We start from the raw sequence: 23308 nt of genomic DNA on the forward strand, positions 1-23308 counted from the left end.
GATAATGCATTGCCCTAGTCCAGCAGTTATGCAGAAATAACTCTGACATTGATAATATTTGTAAGAACCAGTCCCATATTTCTGAGCTAGCTTGTCACTGATGGACTCTGAACACCCAGTTGACTTTTTACCAGTGACAATGTCCAGAGCTCCCAACCAGTGTGACGAATCACAGCCTCACAGCTTCACCTGTGGCTCTTGCAACACTGTACAAAGGTTCCCCAGCTGGCAGCACCAACCTTGCTGGGCAGTAGAGGCACATGGCTGCTGAGCTGTGGCACAGAGATTAGGCAAAAGCACTCCTGGCATCAGTGTGCCCCATATGTTGAGGCTACATTACTGTCTTGCCTCCTCATAAAAGAGTAACTTACATGTAAATAAATAAAACATTCTCATTTGGAGCTTACAAATACTGCCATCTTGGCCCAACATATTGACACAGCAGCTTTCTGCTCTTTATGAGACAGTCATTTAAATCTTTGTGAAGGGCAATATTTAACCCTGTCACAGGTCCATCCAAAATACAAACCTATGACAGTCAAGGTCCTGAGCTGACCAAGGTATCCCTGAGGAGGCCAGCATCAGCAGACTTGGGTTTTGCTCTTGTCCTCAGAGGCACATGCCCATTTTCTCCATCTGTGGCAGCAAAGCAGGCAGTCACAGACTGATCTCCAAGCCCTCAGTGAGAGGTCACTTATTCCATCACCAGGTCAGGAAAGGTGGCTGTGCACTTTGATCACAAAGGCTGAAAATATTCCCCTCTCGGGTGCCTTCAGAATCCCAAGCAGATGTAACACATTTGTGTGGGCTTTGAACAAGGTTTGATTTTGGCTTACACAAATAAGATCGTGCATAATCCAGACACAACAGCAACACAATTGCAGAGGGCTCTCAAGTTATAAAGAAGCTTGGAGAGCTTTATCAGAAAAGGAGCAATCAAGTGATTGCCAGATCTGAAACTAATTTCCCTATTCTCACTTAACTGTTGAGCCAATAAAACGATGTTAGACGTATCTAACTGCACATACTTCATTAACATGTTCTCTTCAGTGTCTTTCAAAGAACAGCAATGCAATCTCTGTGGCCTTGGAGAGAGGCCAATGAGAAAGATCTCCTTTCATTTCTAACATTGTCCTTTCTTCTTTCATTGGTGAGCCCTATTAACAGAGCCATGATTAAACTATAAATTTTCAGTACTGCTCCCCTGGCTATTTGTACTTATGCAGCATTTTCTTAGCTAGAACCATCTTATGGAAGCAGTAACATTTTCCCTGGCAAAGTACAAATGGATCCTGTTTTATATATTCTGTCTGAGCTGGCAAGGTCTCCAGGAATTAATGCAGTCCATGAGCAGCTCCTCATAATCTACTAATATAGAGGCTGCATCATAAAAATGCAATAGGTAGAGGTCAGTTTAGCTTGATTGCTCTTTTATACTGTCTTAAATTCCAATAGCTTAGCAAGAAAGAACAGGAGTCATAAACCAGCAAAATAAGAAACATTTACTGACTATTGCATTAAAGACAGGATGTGCCATAAGAAAATGGGTGGAATTAGTTATTGAGTTACCTTTTCCTCTTTTAAGTTGTCTGTTGATAAAATTCTAGAAGCAAGGTACCAGAGAGCAAAAAGTCTGTGTTTAATATAAAGAGAGCTGTGCTGTCACAGGAATCCCATCTACCATGCCTGCTTCCCCTTCCAAGCTGTCTAGCCCTCAAAGCATGTAAGCAGAGGTCAGACAAGGGATATGTGAATCGCACAGTGCTGCTTTGTCTGGCCTCATCACCTATAAAATACTGCTACTGGCTCCCTCCCCCTTCTCTGAAATCAAAGTACCCCTTAATCAGATGAGACAGCTAGCTAGCTGTCCTCAACACAGCTGGGCTGTCTCTAGATCCACCATGCTGGTTTCTTGTTCTGTTCTGAAGTTTAGTTTGTAGTTCTGCACCTGCAGTAAAATCTCTCCATAGCTCATTAAAAAAAAAAAAAAAATCTGTCTGCAAACATGTGACATGGGGTGAGCACATATGAGCAGCTTGGGTTTGCTGCATGGCTAAGGTATCCCAGGACAGCTCAGAATGATGTCAGCTTAGTGATTCACTGAAACTGTAAAGAAATATGTATCTTTCCTCCCTTGACCCCATAACCTGCTGCTGATCATAGATGGGGCTCACATGGAATCTAGACAACACATAATAAAATCTCATTTTTTGCTCTGAGCAAGTGTGCTTAATGAAATAGATACTGGCACATGCTCCAAGTCTCTCTTTCACCAGACAGAGCAGCATTAGTCCCTTAGCCTGCTGGAGTCATGGATAGCAGACTCAGGCACAGCCTAGGAGAGTCTCTACTGCCAGCATCAGATGCCTCACAGCAAAGGGCAAGTACAAGATTCCCTCACTGGGAGTCTGCATACTCACAAATTCCAACCTAGTCTTAAAAAGCTAGAAGTTGTATGAAGTAATTTCCAGCTATGTCCCAGATACATCTTTTCTAGCAGCTCAAGTCTGCATTAGGTGAGATTGTTCAGCTGTCTCAAACAAGTGCTGGTGGTTGCCAACTTCTTGGATGTTGGTGTGTATCAAACTTCCTGTTCTCAAGCACCTGCAATTCAGCTGTGAGCTCATTTATCTGTGCAGTGCAACTGACACTGCTCAGTGACCCAGCCATGCTACTCACTACTGCCCCTAAACATAAGTCAGGAGGTAACACAGCAAAGACTGCAACAAAAAATGAATGGGATTCTGGGGTGCATCAAGAAAATATGTCCAGCAGTTCTAGGGAGGCACTTCTCCCCCTCTACTCTGCCCTGCTGAGACCACACCTGGAATACTGTGTCCAGTTTTGGCTCCCCAGTTCAAGAGTGACAGGGACCTGCTGGAGACAGCCCAACAGAGAGCCACAAGGATGATTAGAGGACTTGAGCATCTCCCCTATGGAGAGAGACTGAGAGACTTGGGGCTGTTTAGTCTTGACTGAGAGGGGATCTGATCAATATCTGTAAATATGTGAGGGGTGGGTCAGTTTCTTTTCAGTGGGGGACAGGTACAAATTAACATAGAAGTTTTCACCACAACATGAGAAGAAGCTTCTTCACAGTGAGGGTAGTGGAGCACTGGAACAGGCTGCCCAGAGAGGTTGTGGAGTCTCCTTCTCTGGAGACTTTCAAAACCTACCTGGATGCATTCCTGTGCAGACTACCCTAGGTGATCCTGCTTTTGGCAGGGAGGTTGGACGGGATGATCTCTGGAGGTCCTTCCCACCTCTGATGTTCTGTGATTCTGTTCTTAGTAACAAAAAGCAGCTTGAGTCCCTTCCCCAATACCTTGTGATGACGTGTTATGGTGACACCAAGCTCCCTCAGACTGAAGGCATGATTAACACAGAGGGCAAGAATTAGGTTAAGGAATGGCAAGAATGTGAAGCAGAAGAAAGGTATGAAGATACATCAGCCTTAGCCCACCTGGTTATGGCTGTACAGCTTCAAGCCCTAAACTGGACACATATACAAGGAGCCTCACAGTTCCTGCAGTTCACATCAGCTTATCGCTATCAGGTGATTAGTTAACCCCCAGCATTCCAGAAGCTCTGCAAGGAGGACTTCAGAGGGATGAAATTCCTGTCAGCCAGTTTCTCCTTGAGTCAGGTTCCCACGCATGTGGCAACAAGGCAAATGTTACTTGTGTTTGCCAACTCAGCTAACTGCATATTCCCTGAAAGAATTTAGTGTCACTGCCACTTATTTAGTTTCGTTTATTGCATTATAAGTAAGGATATTAATGTTGCTTTGTGCAACATCCTTCTAGGATACTCAAAAGTACTGCTTTTAGTTCAACAAGACATTTTTATTCTCAGCATGTTGCTTCCTCCCTGCCAATATTTCAGTTTCATCACTAATTAGTGAGCCATCCCTCTGGTGAGAAACGGCTCTAGACTAAGAAAAAGAATCCCTACATTTGTTTATCTCTTGGTTTATAAAAGATACTTTTCTCTTTAGTAAGGGGGGGAGGGTGTGGTTTATCCTGAAAAATTATCATAAATTAGGTTTACATTTGTACAGTCAATAGAGAAATTGGGTGCATACATTGCAGACCTAAATCAGTTGGAAGTGTCTCATATCAAAGGCTTGTTAGCCTTCCTTCATGTGCAGGAACATCTGCAGTAGGTTTTTCAAAGCACCACAGGGTGCCAAGTAACTGTTGTGGTTTAAGCTTTCCTGGTAGCCCAAAAGCCCAAAATGTGACAGATTTACTTTGCCTCCTCTCTCCCTTTTTGTTTCCCGGTAGGGAAAAGCAAATTAGGCAGGAGGAGAAAAGACAGGTACAATTATGAAAGAAGCAGTCTTGAATGGATTTGGAAGTAAAAAGGTAAGTTTAACAAAATATAAAAGGCATTTGAGTAAAAGGAAGGTTACAACAGTATAAGGAAAAAAGGTAAATAAAAATATATACAAAACCAGACAACTGGCAAATGATTCTCTGAATGCAAGATGGATTCTGTTTAGATGCAGTCCTTAGGAATCTAGAGCAGCATGGAACAGGTCCCAGCCATGTGGCTAAGCCGCAACAGCAGCAGCTGCAGGAGGATGTTGGGCAAGCGAGGGCAGGAGAAGAGAGCAAGGCAGGAAACGGCTCCCCTTAAAAGGGGTTGTGGACAGGAAGTGGGAGTGGAATAGACTTTGACCCAGGGACCCCTTCCCCTGGGGGGGGTCCAAGTCTCTCTGCCCACCTGGGTCAGGTTTCTTTTGTCCACTTGGGGGCTAGGTTCTTTTCAGCCCACCCCCTCCTGGGCTGGGCATAACCTAGTACACCCTCTAAGATCAAGTCCAACCATCAACCTAACACCACCATGGCCAATCAGTCGTGTCCCCAACTGCCATCTCCACACATTTCTTGAACACCTCTTCAAGTGTCTTTAGAAAACCACTCTCTCCACAAAAAGAGAGCAGACTAAACTATATTCAAAAAGCAATTCTATGACAGAAAAAGTAACGAGTACAAATAAGGGTAGCTAAAGCTATGATTACAACACAAAGGGAGTTGCTTGGGGTGGAGCTGTCTCTTCTTTCGTGCGTGTACTGCCAAGAGATACCTGCCACTATAAAATTAAGTGTAATTGTCCCTGAACAACAATATCTCCACAACTCTCTCTACAATTCTCTCTCTTTATTACTAAGTGATAGAACGAGAGGAAATGGCCTGAAACTGTGCCAGGGAGGTCTAGGTTGGATATTAGGAAGAATGTCTTTACCAAAAGAGTAGTCAGGCATTGGAACAGGCATCCCGGGGAGGTGGTGGAGTCATGATAAACATGAATGACAAACACTTCTGAGAGGAAGACACTGAGGGAGACAGAGCACTGGAACAGGGTACCCAGAAAGGCTGTGGAGTCTCCCTCTCTGGAAATATCCCAATTGCATGGACATTGTGATCCTGGGCAGCCTGCTCTGCTTTAGCAGGAGAATTGGACTAAGTAGTCTCTGGAGGTCCCTTCCAACCTCTACCATTCTGTGATGCTGTGATTAAAACGGTACTATGTACAATACTGCCAAATATGGGAATACTGCCAGGCAATAAAACAGAAGAGCAAAATCCCTTCTCCTGTACTTATTCAAAGAGGTTAACTCCAGTGTAACTGTGTAAATTAAAGCATATGCTGACATGACAGCAAGTTAATTGAAAGACCTTTTAAATACCCAACTGCAAAAAAACATGACTACAATTTAAAATCATCTTCTCCTGGGGGTTAAAAACACCTCAATTTCACTTAGTTTGAAATCCCCTGCCAGGGTTTTTAGTGTCTTTTCTGTTACATTTGGATGAGTTCTGCATGAGAGGAGAATAACACAAAAATTATAGAGGACTTTTTCTATATTAAGAGTTTCTGTCTGCGCCAATCAACATTAGGAGAAGGAAGATCAAGTATCTACTAACTATAGGACATGGAGGCATTGCTGAGGACCTGTGTCACATACCTAAGAAAGATTCTTCCCAGGACAGGAGTACCTAAGGGGACCTTTATGAAGAGAAGAAGAAGAAACACAGCTTGTGTAAGATGGCTTCAGAGAGACTTTAAGCTCATCAGAGGTTTGTAAAGTTTATGCTACAAAACTAAGCAGACTCAGGAGAAATCTGACAAGTCCTCCTGTGTTATGGCAGTACACTGCCAGTTTTATGGTGAGAGAATGATGATGACTATAATTCATCTGTTACATGCAAAACATATGGGGCTCAGGATCTGAGCAAACTTCAGCTCCTTTACTACATACCACAGCAGTAGATGTAAATATCACATCACCAAACACAGCAAATGGAATGTGCTGCTCATAGTGAGGTGGTGATGAAGAGTGGGAGAAATAGGCACAAGTAAGAGGAAGAAATAATTTGGATGGAAAAATGAGTCATTGTGGAGCTCCCACACAAAACCCACCCCAGATGTTCTGGGGAATTTTAGATCTTTTCATTATGGAAACCTATCTATGATCAATGGAAGAGAGGAGGCTACTTGAGAGAGTCCAATGGAGGGCTACATGGATGATGAAGGGACTGGAGCACTGCCTTGTGAGGAAAGGTTGAGACACCTGGGGCTGTTTACTCTGGAGAGGAGAAGACTGAGAGGGGATCTGATAAATATATATAAATATCTGAGGGCTGAGTGTCATGAAGGAAGAGACAACCTCTTCTCACTTGTGCCCTGTGATAGGACAAGAGGTAATGGTAACTACAGCGCAGGAAATTCCATCATAACATAAGGAAGAACTTCTTTACTGTAAGGGTCACAGAGCACTGGAACAGGCTCCTCAGAGAGGTTGTGGAGTCTCCTTCCCTGGAGACCTTCCAGACCTGTCTGGATGCATTCCTGTGCTACCTGCACTGGATTATATGTAGTCCTGCTCTGGCAGGGGGGTTGGACTTGAAGATCTCCAGAGGTCCCTTCCAACCCCTAACATCCTGTATGATCCTGTGTGAGGCTGATTCCCTACAGCACCAGAAGTAGCCCTGGTTGTCCTGCCTGCATGACACTGAGACATGGAGACAGTCATGCATGGTTGGTTGGTTTGTTTTGGAATGATTTGGTTTCTTTTTCTGATTTGTGGCACATATTTTACCCAACCTTCTCAAAAAGCACAGGTTTAATTGATTCAAGAATGATACTGAGCACCTTTAACTATACTTATTCCTAGAAGGAGGTGGAAAGGTAGGAATAAATAAGGAGGCTCCTACTAGCTACTGGGGCATAATATTACTCCATGGACATCTGATCAGTTGTGGTCTGATCACAGCTATTATAATGACCATAGATGTGACTTGAAAGATACTACAAACCCAAAACAAAAATTCAGTTTGCAGCACACCTATCCAGACAATATGAAGGTGTGTTTCACCCTGGGCAATATTTACACATCAGTCTCTCCTTGCTCTTTCTTTTGAATGCATTGGCATTAGAACAACACGTGCAAGCTGACTAAACACAGCTCCACACAAGCAAGTGCAGTACCCCGAGGTGATGCCTCGAGCAATGCCACAACACTGTAGAGAGAGCATCAACAGACCTCGGAATATCCTGAACGTTGAGACAGTTTACACAACTGCACTGTGTTCTACAACACCCAGGGGAGGACCATGTATCCCCAAGTCCTTGGTTCTAGTATGTGACCATGCCATTCTGCCCCAGTAGCCAGACCGTTTCTAACAAGACTGTTACCTTGTTCACACCGTCTGCCATCGCTTGCAGTGTAAGCTCTCGAGGTCCATCCACAGTCTTTCCATTATCAGTTGGTCCCCAGCTGGCACTGTAGATGTCTATGACTTGAGGCATGTGACTGATGGAGGAAGCCTCAATAATGTCTGTCATAAATGGCTGGTCAAGCATTCGAATACCTGTGGATTTAATCAAATAGAAACACGAATTATGCATTACCCAGCACAAGATGAGGTCTCAGTACCTGGAGAAGTCCCCAAGCTACAGGTATTGTAATTCACTGCCAGCTTCATGCTCTTGTCACTGGCATTTCACCAGAGTGTGCTTGCCCAGCAGGATGAGAAGCTCAACATGAGCCACAAGTGTGCACTTGCAGCCTGGGAAGCCAATCGTGTCCTGGGTTGCATCAAGAGAAGTCTGGCCAGCAGCTCAAGAGAGAGTAGATTCGGATTGGATGTTAGGATGAAGTTCTTCACCATGAGGGTGGTGAGACACTGGAACAGGTTGCCTAGGGAGGTGGTAGAAGCCTCATCCCTGGAGGTTTTTGCAGCCAGGCTGGATGTGGCTGTGAGCAACCTGCTCTAGTGTGAGGTGTCCCTGCCCATGGCAGGGGGGTTGGAACTAGATGATCCTTGAGGTGCCTTCCAATCCTGACAATTCTGTGATTCTATGATGCCAGCACTTACACCCCCAGCAATGCAGCATGGCCTAGGAAGAAAAACCATTTTGCTATTTGCTTTCTAATTACACAGTATTTGCCATAAGAAAAAACATTTTACTATTTGCTTTCTAATCACACAGTACTTTCCATCTCCTATTTGAAAATACTTTTAAAATAGTACTATCCATCCACTTCATAGCATTTAAGCAATATTACTCAATACAATATGTTCTAACAACCAGGGAAAAGAATTAAAGTCCCTCCTTGTCTAATTTATACTCAGGGATGTGCTGACACCTCATTAGTTTTTCAAGTTATCATTCTGTTTATTTGTTTTCTCTCCAGAATTTAAATCAGAAAAGGGAAACAGATCACACAACAATTTCCTGTAAAAATATCATAGTGTCAAAATAAAGATTAAATGGTCAAGTATAGCCAGTATTTGGCAAAAAGTGAACTAAACACTGCTTTCTGTACCTGATATTACACTTGAGATTGAGTTCAACAATACAATCCTAGGACATGCCAACTGCACAAAGCTTCACAGGAAGCCAGAGTGTGACAAAGACAACAGTGCAAGCCCCCACATCATTCATGCCCCACACATGGGACAGTTTCACTGACAGTCAACCTCTTGGTGGCCTTTGGATGAGACCTGAGCTGTGGTGTCATCCACACTTTTTCAACCTTGAGTTGAAATTCAGTTTTTCCCAACAGTTTTAGGACACAGATGGGACAAAAATCAGTGCCACAGAGCCAAATTGTGAATGGCACTGAGGACCCTCATGTAGAAACCAGTGCTTTTACTATTATGAATACAAAATGCATGTGGAAAAAAGTGTTAAAAGCTTCAAATAGAAACAAGGCCAAAGATGTGTATTCCTAATCTTCTAATTCAGACTAGACATTATGAAGTCAAACTCAACAAGTGAGAAATCCTTTCACATGCTTGTAAAAGGCATATCTGCACTGGGAACCCCAAGAGGAACCAAACCATCTGGTTTGACTTTAGAGCATAAAAAGAGGCACAAGAAGCAAAACACACTATGCCCCAGACACTTGGCCACTCAGAATCATGCCAGCAGCAGACGTTCCAGCTCTGGTGAACTTCCAGGTTCCCACTGACCACGCGGTGGTGCTACAGGTGCATGTTGTGCTCAGGCAGGAAAGGCTTGGGGCTGCCAAAAATCAGTGGGGATCTTTTACTAAGAAAGGGCAAGTATAGCAGGTGGTCTGTAGGCTCTTGATCGTCAGGAAAGGCCTTCACATCTTGATTTTTAAATAAGTAGCTTGAAGCTGTAGAGTTATACTATCAATACAGATGAGGTCCACCCAAAATCCCATACCTCAATTCACTTTCCTCGGAAAAGTAGCTATTTCCAGAAAGCAAAGAGAAAATTTTGAAATGTCCTATCCCTGAAGGGGACATTACCACTAACGAGGAAAAGGGACAAATGCTAGACCTGCCTGACCAGCTACTCACTCTTTGTGATATTTCTTAGGGTAACAGCTTAACAAATATTGCTTGGTGCCCTTCTACAATGGAAATTGAGCTTTTGATCATGTAGGTGATAGGTGAAATTTAGCCTTCCCCAAACTCTTTGGACACTGTGGTGAAACAGTCCAAGCAGAGCAGAGCTGCCCATTCACACACACACACAGTGAACCATCCCCAGGAAGCAATGGGTACATCCACACTGGTGTGGATCAAGGAATGAAAGTACAATTCATACACATCTACCTCTGCTTGCTGTGCCTTGGTTCTCAGCATGGAGCAGTTTAAGAGTGGGAAAACTGGACTGGTTCACTGTATTCAGTCTCTCAGTGCAGAAAAGAGCTAGTTAGAAGTAAAGACACTCAAGACATACAAGGGGTGTGAATGCTGGGTGCTAGGCACCACCTATTCCATTCTGTGCACCTGCTCCTACCACTCAGCACTGCTTGTTAAATCAGAGGAAACCAATGACCACGGAGACTGGCAGCACTGCAGGCTCTGCCCTGGAAGAGCCTATAGAACAAGAGCAGCACTGGATCTGCCTTTTCAAAGAGCTTTTAGTGCAGCAGGAATTTATGTTTACATAAAAGGACATTTCTCATCAATGATTCTGCGGCTATGCAGGGAAGAAGTATTGAAAATCAGTGTACAAAGAGAAGCTGGCACAAGAAGAAGAGCTGTTCCTTTGCAGTGTTATTGAAGAGGCTGTACAAGGCACTCATTTGCAAAGGCAAAGCCATGGAGAAATTCCTCTCTCCAGACACTGTGAAAATAAGCAAATAGCACAGTGCCAACCTTCGGTCCTGTCCCGGGCAACGCTACCTGTCTCTGCAGAAGTTCTGCCTGAGGCACAGTGACCTAAGGACCATTTACACCTTGAATTGCTACCATACCTGCCACCTTGGAGTTGTATGCAACTCCCACGCCGCAGATGTTGTTGTTGGCAGCAGCAGACACCTCTCCCGCACACCTTGTCCCATGGCTGTAAAAGGGAAGACAGAGACACCACGTGAACACCAGGTCATGCATGTGGCTGAACTGAGCTGGGCCACCCCAAGCTTGGCTTTTTTGCCTGATAATCAGCTCCCAGTTTTCCAGAGGAAACCTATTCCATGGCAAACTGTTGAGTGCTGTATTTGGATACTCAGATGAATTCATTCCCTCCTGAAGCAGGAGATAATTGGCTTCCCCTCTGTGGCATGAGCAACGCATGTTCTGAAGTAAGCATGCATACTTCTGTTTCAACAAGTTGCAGAGTTATTCAGACCTTTTTAACTCTGCTACAAGTCAGCAGAACAGGCCCTTGGCAGAACAGTCTAAAATAAGATCAATATTAATTCCTTGGGTTTTGTGACTTGACAGCACAAAACCCGTTATTATGAACCCCAAAGAACAAAGTCTGATCTCCTTTTTGCTGCTCAAATGTGTGCAAGGAGCATATCCCTTGCCCACGAAAGAGAAGAGGTGAGCACAATCCCAAGCTAGAGCAGCAGCAAAGAGCCACAATGCTCACTGCACTCCTCAGCAGCAGAGCTGTGGCCTGGCTGGGCTGATCTAAGGGCACATGCATCCCTACCCTCCAGTGTCTAATTCCCAGGAGAGCTGACAAGGCACTCCAGCTGTCAGCTCACAAAGCCTCAGCTTTATTTCTCAAGTGGGAAAGGTCTCTGCTCTGACACAGAGGTCCAGGTTCAGCTTTTCAAGAACACTTGGCTCTCTGGAGAGCTTAACACCTCTTAACAGAGGCCTTTTAACTGGCAATGGCTCTGAGGCAGTCCTGCAGGAAGGTGGGTTGCATTTTCCCCTGATTCATCACAGAAATTAAACCAGAGAGAAGATAAATATGGACAACATAATCTACTTAAAAAACCCAAACCAAGCCCAAACCAAACAAACCACAACAACACAGCAGCAGAAAAACTAGTGAAACCTCTGTTGCTGTCATTTTTTTTAAGATGTTGAATAAATAAGAATCCATCCTCCTGCTCGCATCAATCCACTCTGTGCATTATTGCTGGCATTGCTCCCATAGCATGCCAAGGATTCATGCAATTAGCAGAGCTGCACTGTGGAAGCTTTATGGAGTGCCAGATGAACCATCCAAGGAGGCAGCAGAATTGTTTTATTTGAATCATTATTTTTTTTCCTCTCTCTCTCCCTTTAAGCACCTCTGGCAAAAGTGAGTGTAATATGTTTAGCCTAGAGAAATGGAGGCTGAGGGGAGACCTTTTTGCTCTCTACAACTACCTGATAGGAGGTTGCTGTGAGATGGAGGTCAATTTGTTCAAGAGAAGCTTGGACTGGATATTAGGAAGAATTTCTTTAGTGAAAGAGTGGTCAGGCATCGGAACAGGCTGCCCAGGGAAGTGGTGGGGTCTTCATCCCTGGAGGTATTTAAGCATCATGTAGATGTAGTGCTTGGGGATATGGTTTAATCAAGGACTTGTCAGTGTTAGGCTAATGATTAGACTCAATCAATTTAAAGTCTTTTCCAATCTAGACAATTCTTTTTGATTCTGTGAGATTAATAAAGGCATGGGAAGCAACATACTCTTTTTTCCTGCTGTACTTGTACATTTTTCAAGGCAAGTCTATATAAGAAAATGGCCTTGAATGTACAGTGTCTTGATCACAAAAGGCTCAAAATCTCATGCAAGTTCCTCTTACAAAGAGGGCAGAGAGGAAAGTGATAAGAGATTTCTTATTCCGCTGCTGGAGAAATTTCTTTCAAGCTGGTTTTCCCTTGTGCCCTTGTTCAAGGAACTGTGAAAAAAAAAATACTGTTGCTAGGCATTCATTATCTAGTCACCTGTGGGCTAGCTGCAACCCACAGAGCAGAATAAATGGCTTTTGAAAAAACTTGTCTTGCATGACAGACTGAGAGTTGGGGTTATTCAGTCTGGAGAAGAGAAGGCTCTGAGAAGAACTTACTGTGGCCTTCCAGTAGCTGAAGGGGCCCTACAAGAAAGCTGAGGAGGGACTTTTTAGGATGTCAGGTAGTGATAGGACTGGGGGGAATGGAGCAAAACAAGAAGTAGGTAGATTCAGATTGGATGTTAGAAGAAAGCTCTTCCCAATGAGGGTGGTGAGATACTGGAAGAGGCTGCCCAGGGAGGTGGTAGAAGCCCCATCCCTGGAGGTTTTTAAGGCCAGGCTGGATGTGGCTCTGGGCAACCTGATCTAGTGTGAGGTGTCCCTGCCTATGGCAAGGGGGTTGGAACTGGATGATCCTTGAGGTCCCTTCCAATCCTGTGGTATGACACTGGGGTACAAAATATCTGTAATGCTGCCAGAGGAGCTCTTTCCCTCCCAGAGACACTAACTGTGTTAGTACCTTCCTGGTGAAAAGATTTCATCAGAAGGTCCTCTCTCCCACCTCACTTCCCTGGAGCACTGGCCCACATGAGGAAGTCTGCAAGCAGATCTGTTCCAGCAGCTCAGGGTTTAGTTAGTGTGCTGCTGGCTGCAGAGTTAAAAATCACCTGAGTTAGTGGAAACACATTTGGCTGAAGTATTAACAGGAAAGAGAAGATTTGCCCAATTTGCTGTTCGTGTGCCATTGATAAACCCAGCGTGGTTTCCACGAAGTGACGCATATCATGGGCACAAAACAGATTTTCTCTCCCAACATTCTCCTTTTCACTATTATTTCTACATTTAAAACAAGGGGATAGAAAACAGTGAAGAATATTTTCACCTATGAACATGATTCTCAATAATCACAGAATCATGGAATGGTAGAGGTTGGAAAGGACCTCTGGAGATCATCGAGTCCAGCCTCACTGCCAAGGCAGATTCACCTAAAGACCCAGTATTGACCCCTGAGGGATACCCACAGGCCTCCAACTAGACTCTGTCCTACTGACCACAACTCTCTAAGCCCTGTCCTTCAAGCAGTTCCCAGTTCATCTCACAGATGGATAATAGCATCTGTGAACCAATAATTACAGATTAGGTCAGAGGTGACCATGCTGCTTGCCCTTGATTCTTCTCTTGGGTGCCTAAAGTTAGCCAGAGGCATCTGGTGCCAGAGATCAGAGCCCTTGTCAGACCCAGGATGCTTGAGGCCCATTTTAAGACTTTAGGAGGTAACCCTGCCTCCAGGGCCACCTTGCAGCATGCATGAGGACTGCAAACTGTGCCCCTCTACGAAATACTCGGTAGCAGCAAAACAGTGCTAATGGGGCTTGGCAGAACACAGGTTTATGAAGTTCCACACTGAAATGACAGAAGCTGCCATTACCCACTACAGCTAAATTTAATTTTCCTCCTTGCTGCTCCCAGAGCTAAGCAATATCTTTCTCCTACCAAGATCCTTTGCATAAAGTGAGCAAGGCAACAGACCTTCACAAATTAGAGCCCTAGTCTTTCTCTAACTTTCCATTTGCTAAATGGATTCATACCAGTTTCAAAGTGTCAGCTGTCCTTTCCCAAAATCAAGGAGAAATCTCATTGGCATGTTGCTTCGGGTGAAAAATGGCAGGACTACAAAGGAAGACATCACAGCTCCTAAATCTGTTTCATCCATTCCTGGAAGCCTGTGTCTGAGGTGGAAGCACAGCTGCTCCACTTCTTTGTTGTGTCACTCTGACAGAACTAAAACGCCTTTCTTTAGAAATTAAACCAAAAAACCCCACAAGAAACTCAGAGGCTGCCACACAAAGTTAGAGATGAAATCACATCAAATATCCAAAAATATTTCAAGCCTAAGCACTAAGACTGAACCCTGAAACTTTTACATTTTTAAAACCTCAGTGGTAAATGCTGGCAACATCAAACACATTGAAGGCATTTGGAAATTTCACTGAAAATACTTTCAAGCCCTTTTTGAAAATCCAAGCCATAACCTGCCTCAGACCTGAGCCTGAGGAGTATGCTGCAGAGGCAGAGATGGTGGATGCTGAAATCATCAGGTAACAAACACACCTTAGAGCTGTGCCTTGGACTCTGTACCCTTGAACATCTTGCTAGGAGCCTGCCAGAAAGGGCTTTTTCATGGGGACAGCTGCAGAACTAAGGGCACAGATGTTTTTTAAAGACAAGAAATTTTGAAAGGTGTTTTTGATCCATTCTAAGAAAAAAAACCCAACAGTTTAGGGAAGCCATTGCCCCTTCAAACACTTTAAGTATGTATGAATGAAGCACCAACTTCATTTATAAAATACAAATCAGTTGTTCAGTGCTATTTAGAAGTTACCTAATAAAATGAAGTTATAAGTAGCCTCTAATTTTCAAGCAGTAGTGAGACTACAGTATCTCTTCTGGCAACCACTGTGGGAAGGGTGTGCAGTTTATAGAATCATAGAATCAACCAGGTTGGAAGAGACCTCCAAGATCATCCAGTCCAACCTATCACCCAGCCCTAAGCAATCAACTAGACCATGGCACCAAATGCCTTATCCAGGCTTCTCTTGAACGTCTCCAATGATGGTGACTCCACCCCACCCTGGGCAGCACATTCCAATAGGCAATCACCCTCTCTGTGAAGAACTTAGGATCATAGGATCAGTCAGGGTTGGAAGGGACCACAAAGATCATCTAGTTCCAACCCCCCTGCCATGGGCAGGGACACCTCACAGTAGATCAGGCTGGCCAGAGCCTCATCTAGCCTGGCCTTAAACACCTCCAGGGATGGGGCCTCAACCACCTCCCTGGACAACCCATTCCAGGCTTTCACCACTCTCATGGGGAAGAACTTCTTCCTCACATCCAGCATGAATTTCCCCACTTCCAGCTTTATTCCATTCCCCCTCGTCCTATCACTACCTGATAGCCTAAAAAGTCCCTCCCCAGCTTTCTTGTAGCCCCCTTCAGATACTGGAAGGCCACAATAAGGTCACCTCAAAGCCTTCTCCTCTCCAGACTGAACAGCCCCAACTCTTTCAGTCTGTCCTCATAGGAGAGGTGCTCCAGCCCTCTGATCATCCTCGTGGCCCTTCTCTGGACACATTCCAGCACCTCCAGATCCCTCTTGGAATAGGGGTTCCAGAACTGGATGCAGACTCCCAGGGGAAGTGGTGGATTCCCCTACATTAGACAGTTTCAAGGCCCAGCTTGCCAGGGTGCTGGGCATTCTCATTTAAACTATATTCTTACCCTGAAAGGTTGGACAAGATGATTCTTGAGGCCCCTTCCAACCTGGTATTCTAAGAAACCACTGCATTCAGCAGAAAAGAGCCATTTCACAAGTGCTAGCAAATACTTGCAATTTCTTAAGCAAACCTAAGTGAAGAGCAGGCTCATCAAAATCCATTTACCTGTTAAACCAGTCATCTGTGTAGCGGGGGTAGGGGTAGGGATCATTGCTGCTGAAGTCATAGCTGGCTTTGGCATTCTGCAAAACACAAAGAAGTTCAATAAGTCAGCATTGAGACTGATGAGCGGGGAAAAGTGGAACACAAATTGAAGGGGCAGTTATGAACCATTAGCAAACCTTTTCCTCTTCATTCTGTGAGATGCAGCTGGATGCAAACTGCTGTGCTGTGCCATTTCCCTCACCAGCAAGGCTAGGTGCTTTCTGGAGTGCAATGCCTCTGTGAACCATGAGTGTGTCCCAGTACTGTGGCTAATTGTGAGAGGGTGTCAGACTTTAGGTTATTCCTGAGGGACTGTTCACCCACACTTACAAGAGTATTTAGGTGCTACGCTACTTAGTGTGGCAGGACAAAGGTGAAATCCTGTTTCCAAACAGTGGTGGAAGTGACCAGACACTTGGATATTCCCTCATAGAAGTACTTTTGAGAAACTCATTTCGTAGAATCATAGAGTTGTCAGGGTTGGAAGGGACCTCAAGGATCAGCCAGTTCCAACCCCTGCCATGGGCAGGGACACCCCTCACACTACAGCAGGTTGCCCAGAGCCCACCCAGACTGGCCTTAAAAATTTCCAGGGATGAGGCTTCTACCACCTCCCTGGGCAACCTGTTCCAGTGTCTCACCACCCTCATAGTGAAGAACTTTTTTCTAATACCCAATCTCAGTCTGCCCACTTCTAGTTTTGCTTCATTCCCCCCAGTCCTATCACTACCCAACACCCTAAAAAGTCCCTCCCCAGCTTTCCTGTAGGCCCCCTTCAGATACTGGAAGGCCACAAGAAGGTCTCCCTCAGACCCTTCTCTTCCCCAGACAGAATAGCCCCAACTCTCTCAGTCTGTCTCCATAAGAGAGGTGCATTTGTGGTGCTACAGTCAGAGTTCTAAAAGCATTTCAATGCCTAAAATTGTAAATTTCTCAAAATCCAAGTGTGAAAACTACATTAATAATCTGCACATAAACCTGAAAATCCCTTTCTTGGTCCTTTAGATGCTGAACAGCTTCACAAATGTGGTTTTTAGGCCCTTCTGAAAATGTCATCTCCTGTCCCTGCTTTTCATATAAATCTAACTCACTCCCGATTTTGCCCTATCAGCAAAGTTAAGGACACCCAGCAACTTTTGGATGCTATATCTGAGAAGCAACTAGAAAGTTCCGGAAAGTCAATTGCCATGTTCTGTCTTCCCTCTTAATGAAAAAATAGAGGGTGACTGAAAATTTTTAAAAATGTTTAGAAGCTTCATCTCAAGTGTATGTTCAGAGACTTTATATTTTAATAAACCCCACACTCAAGGAACAGAATTATGTTAATTCTTAATTAATGTGTACTTGAATTCTTTTTAAGACTTGGCTGAGCATGCTGTTGGAGATAATTTGAGACTTGTGTATGATATGAATAGCTTTGCTCCTAAAAACATTCCCCTTCAGCAGACTCTCAGTTCTTGGGTTGCAGGAATAGATGGTCCATTGGTCTTTGGGTTTTGGATTCAAAACTCGTAACTCTCAAAATATTGTGCCAGAATGAAATGGGGAAGACCTTGTGTGGAAGAAGACTCCACAATCTCTTTGGGCAGCCTGTTCCAGTGCTCCCTCACATTAAAGAATTTTTTCCTTGTATTGAGGTGGAACTTCTTGTGTTCCATTTTGTATCCTTTGCCCCTTGTCCTATCACAGGACAGCACTGAAAGGAGACTGGCACCTTCTTGACACCCACCCTTCAGACATTTATAATCATTAATAAGATCTCCTCTCAGTCTTCTCTTCTCCAGACTCAACAGCCCCACGTCTCTCAGCCTTTCCTCATCAGACAGAGGTTTCAGTCCCTTAATTATCCTCATAGTCTCTGTTGGACACTCTGTAGTATATCCCTGTCTTGATGCTGTTCTCCAGATCAGACACAGTTGAATTCCTGTGTGACCACCCTTATTGATCTCTCCATATCTCTAAACTAAACCCCTGATTTTCAGCCTGAAGACACCTTCAAATTGATGTCAGCTATAACCACAAATTCTCAGTGCTTCTCAGTCTCTGTGCCCAGGTGCATGTTTAAATTACCTCTTTTAACTACCACAACTGCTTATACAGCACTTTGAGGGGCACGGATTTGTATGAGCTAAGATCATGACTTTTCAGCCAGGTTAAAAAAAGGGAATTTGACTGTGGTCTATAAATCATGAAGTGCACAGAGCAGGTAGACAAGGAGTTATTATTTACTACTTGACATAATACAAGAACTAGTGGTAATCCAAAGAAATTACCAGAGGGGAAAATGGGGAAACAGCAGAAAACCAGAAGTATTTTCCCACAAAACATGTAAAATTTGATGTCCCCAGCCTAATTAAATCATAGAACCATAGAATGGTCTGGGCTGGAAGGGACGTTCAAAAGTCATCTGGTCCAACACCCTCTGCGGTAAGCAGGGGCACCCTCAACTAGATCAAAAAGTGATTAGACAAATTAAGGGAAGATACACATGGAAGAGTTATTTAATGCTGTGCTTCCTCTTTCTCCAACAGTTCATAGGACAATGAATGCCAGAAGCTGGGAGGTCATAATCAGGTAGATATCACACAGTTTCTGACTTGGTGACCATACTGCTCCTCAAGCATCCACTCCTGGCTGCTGTTGGAGGCAGGATCCTGACAGAGACTTTTGCCAGTGTGCCTGCCAAAAGCCATAAAACACAGATAATCTGCCTCAAGGCAACAGAGGACGTATGGATTCTGCAGTGTCCAGGTCTGCATTTGTGCAGGAGGTCAGGCTTTATCCAGCACATGGCAATAAAAAGAAATGAGCTTGTGAACAGAGGATCCAGTCCTGTTCTTTACTGACTAGAGCAGTATCTACTCCTAGCAAGACAGGCTGGATAGCAACATCCTATGATAAAGTCAACACCAAAATGATGACTCTCTCAGAGTGATTTAACTAGCAGACGAAACCTACTCAATCGCAAATTAAATAAACTTTCTTACTCTACCAGACATAGCCTGAAAACTATGTAGACTGCAACTTAAGCTTAGTCCTAGTGATTTCAGGTTGTTTCTGTCAGGTCAGTATGGCCTAACCCAGTATTAAATTAGTTCAATCTATTGCCAGCCTCTTAATTACCTTAATTCCACTCTAAAAATATTGTGGAGATGAGAAGTTAACCTTAGTCATGGGTCACCTGTGGTTTTTTCCCATCTGGAAGAAATGCAGTTCTACTTACATAGACCCTAAGCTGAAAGTGGGTCTGGATGAGTCTGACTTTTCAGGACATCATCAGACATACAAGCACCCCATGGTAGCTATCAACCAGTCTTGACTCTAGAATTCTCTAGCATTCCAACCATCATCTAACTCTATCAAGTCTGATGCTAAACCAGGTCCCTTAGCACCACATTTCTGCATCTTTTAAACATCTCCAGGGACAAGAATTCAACCACCTCCCAGAGAAACCTGTTTCAGTCTTTGAGAACCCATTCATTCAAGAATTTTCTCCTCATGTCCAATCTAAACCTCCCCTATTGCACATTGAGACCACCTCCTCTCATCACTTGGTAGTTGGGAGAAACGACCAACTCCTACCTCCTTTCAGGGAGCTGTAGAGAGCAAGGAGGTCTCCCCTCATCTTCCTTTTCTCCAGGATAAACAACTCCAGTTCCCTCAGCCACTCCTTATAAGACCTGTTCTCCAGAACCATCAGTTCCTGCTGGATCATTTCTCCTCAAAAATTGAGGAGGGAACGACTGAGGTCTGGGATAAGATGGTGTGAAGCATTCCAGCTTTCCTCCTTGGTCAGATAGAGGCTTGGCATCTTCCAGGTTTGCTGAGGAGAAAGGATGTGGCTAAGGAAGAAGAGGATCAACATGACCAGGCAGTCTGCTCTTTGCCATTCACCACTTTGCATGGTGACAGGCAAAAAATAGAAAATATCCCAAGGAGAAGCCTGTCCAAGGTGTCCAGAGTAGTGATAGGCAAAGGGATTCTGGCATGAGTGATTCAGCCACCCTAGAGCAAAATGCAGCTCTGGTTTATGTCCCATGTAACCAGCTCATGGAAAGGTTGCTTTAGGAAGGCTATATACCAAGTTCTGTAGTATGCTTCCACATCCTGTAGCTCTTACTTGCTTGATTTTTGGATCACTGCACTCAAAGGAAAAAGCTATCTAATGTAGCAGGAACCATCCACAAAGTGCAAAATTAAGAAGAATTCTTGGAAAGAAAACAACTGCTGACTGCACAATTTATCTGCATTAGGGTCTTTGAGAAATGACAGCGAGTTTCAGCTTCATGAAGAAATATTCCACCCACACATGGAAGCAGTAGAATGGGTAATAAAAACAGCAGTGACGAGTACAAATGGACTGCTTCATATTCCTAATGTAAAGATTAAATCCCTGCATTCCTAAGCATCAACCTTTTTAATTATCCCTTTTTATTTCTTTTTTATTTTATTTTAAAGGTAGAAACTGGTGACAAACTTACATCAGTGTCAACAGCAGACCAACCAAAAGGGAATTGCTTTGATGGATAACTACAATGTGTTTTGGGAAGTGAATACTAAAATCTGTGCTCTGCCATTCTCCACAGGCTCCAGTAGGCAACAAGAGAAAATTGCTAACGTGGAGATGAAATCAGGGTAGGAACCCAGGAGGTAGCAACCCAAGCAAATGCAGATGAAGATCTGCAACAGCACACTGAAATGAAAGCATTTTGCTTTTCAATCCAGGTAATTGAGTTTCCTGTTTTAATGCCAAACTAGTCCAGTGGTAGTTATTTCTGTTAGACTTGCAGTGTCTAATACTTGATTTTCAATATCTAGGGTAGTTACCTGATACTTTTTCCTCCAGGAAGCAACTCAAGCCATCAATCTTAGGCATTGACTGTAGGCTGCAGTCTAGCCTTACACTAGTCTAAGTCTACTGTGCTAGGATGAGGTGAATCCTGTGCCCTGTGTTCAACCAGTTCATTGATGCAAAGCAATTTGAATCTGATGTTTCTTAGTCACCATCTATCCACAATCACATATAAATAATGTCTATTAGACAATGAAAATGCTAGTACAGAGAGGAATGGTATTTTATTTTAAGAGTTATCTCTATTTTTGCTTTATAGCCTCTCCATCAAAGAAGATACTAAGAGAAGAGTACTGGATCAGATGATGAGATTCTTTCAATCACTTATCAAGTAAAGGCTTGTATACCATGATGTTAATTGATGACTTTTGCCTATGTAAAAAATTCTGCTTAAAAACAAGCTCAGACTGTCATTTACTAAAGGATTGGTCCTGCACATCTTAAAATACATGCAGCAAAGTCTTCTGTATAAAACATTCATTATGTAAAACATGTCAATAGCAATAAATCAGTTGTCCCATGCATTGCTCAGATCTGTAATAAAATTATGTACCTTGAATAATGCAGCAAGCCTCTGAAGCGTAACTCACATCTACTTCTCCTTTTTCTCTGTACCTCCCGAAACAGGACTCTGCTCACATGCTAGCCCCCAAGACAAACAATTAAAGAAGCATGTCCCACCAGTCACAGACTGATTGGTGACGTTAAAGAACAAGGTTGCTATGGGATTAAGAACCTCAGAGGTTCTTAGGTTCTCCAGGAGGACCAGGATAGTCCAGGAGATGGACACCAGAAAGAGTCATCTTTGTTATTTCATTCCCATCAGCCTGCACCACTAATATATATATATACACACACACACACATATATGTATGTACATATATAGATAATGTATGGACATTTCTGCCTGTCCTGCCTTTCTCTCCCTCTCTCTGTTCCCATCACAGACACTTCTCTCTTGCAATGCAAGGGAGGTTTGTGGCCTCCTGCGGCCTTGGCAAAGCTAATTTTTCGCTACGCCATTTGGTCCTGGTAGGGGCGGGAGGGGGGCATCGAGGCCTGGTGTTTGGCCTGGCTGGGGGGGAAAGTTTTTGGAAGGTGTTGGCCTGGTAAAGTTTTGGTAAGCCCAGGCTGGAGAACTGGGCTGAGGCTGAAGATGGCTTTGTATATTTTGCATTTTTGTATATACCTGTAAATAGTGTTTCCATTCACATTTCCAATTCTTTCCAATTTTGTGGAATGTTTTCCTTTAACTCCTTTGGGGAGGGGTAAAAGAGCTCTCTGTCTGCTCAACCCAAGACACAGGGAATATTTTTAATACAGGTGGCATCTGATGTTATCCTCTTCAGTCAATTGCAAATCCATAGAAATCTGAAGTAGAAAGATACCTTTTTTGTTGTTGTTGTTTGTTTGATTTCTTCACTGATTCAAGTGGCTGTAAGCAACCTGATCTAGTGTGAGGTGTCCCTGCCCATGGTAGAGGAGTTGGAACTGGATGATCCTTGAGATCCCTTCCAACCCTAACAATTCTATGATTCAAACCCCTGGGCTCAAATTACAACTTAGAAAAATCTCACAGAAACTGTACTAAAATAACACCAAACATGTGGTGGAAAACTGAATTTCAGGTTTGCACACACAAGCTGAGGAAAATGGATTATGCTCACCAAGAGGTGAAAAAAGGCAACATGATATTTCACCTAGGAAAGGTGCTAGAAGGCTTAAAGGTCACTAATGAAAAACAGAAGCACTGTTGCTAAGTCAGTATTCATACAGCAAGCCCTCTCTGCCATGGGAAGCACACTGTTCTCTTTTGATTTCTGGTTTGTTCATTTTTTTTAAATGGAAATGAAAGAAATCTCCAACTTTGAAATAGTTTTGCCTCTACGTGAACTAATTTACATGCCCTGTATTACTATCCCCCAAATTCAGAGCTGCATATGAGACCTTGGCAAAACTGAGAATATATCCACAAAGTAAAGGGCTGTGTTCAAAAATCACAGAATCACAGAATTGTCAGGTTGGAAGGGACCCCAAGGATCATCTATTCCAACCCCTCTGCCATGGGCAGGGACCCCTTTCACTAGATTGAGTTGCCCAGAGCCACATAAAGCCTTAGAAACATCCAGGGAGGGGGGCTTCCACCACCTCCCTCACCTTCAGGAGCAAATTCTGTCTGAATACTGTCATCTCCCTTCAGAAACATAAGCCTTTTACCCAGTTCTTAAAGGTAGATAATGAAAGTAAAAATACTCAGCCAGAAACTAGCAGCCAGCTGCTGAATAATGAATAAGACAGGAGCA

General features: G+C 43.7%; 1 protein-coding gene across 1 annotated transcript in view; it reads right to left on the bottom strand.

Moving 5' to 3' along the window:
- PCSK2 (proprotein convertase subtilisin/kexin type 2) overlaps positions 1-23308 on the bottom strand; it is a 114775-nt gene that overhangs the window by 14866 nt on the left and 76601 nt on the right. Inside the window, exons 6-8 of the mRNA XM_054383411.1 lie at positions 16115-16191; positions 10751-10839; positions 7705-7880 (exon numbers count right to left, since the gene is read on the bottom strand). Of these exons, the coding sequence (XP_054239386.1) occupies positions 7705-7880; positions 10751-10839; positions 16115-16191 (342 nt within the window). The remainder of the gene's footprint in view (positions 1-7704; positions 7881-10750; positions 10840-16114; positions 16192-23308) is intronic.

Source organism: Indicator indicator, chromosome 9 (assembly GCF_027791375.1).
Source record: "Indicator indicator isolate 239-I01 chromosome 9, UM_Iind_1.1, whole genome shotgun sequence".
In the NCBI taxonomy this organism is placed as follows: domain Eukaryota; kingdom Metazoa; phylum Chordata; class Aves; order Piciformes; family Indicatoridae; genus Indicator; species Indicator indicator.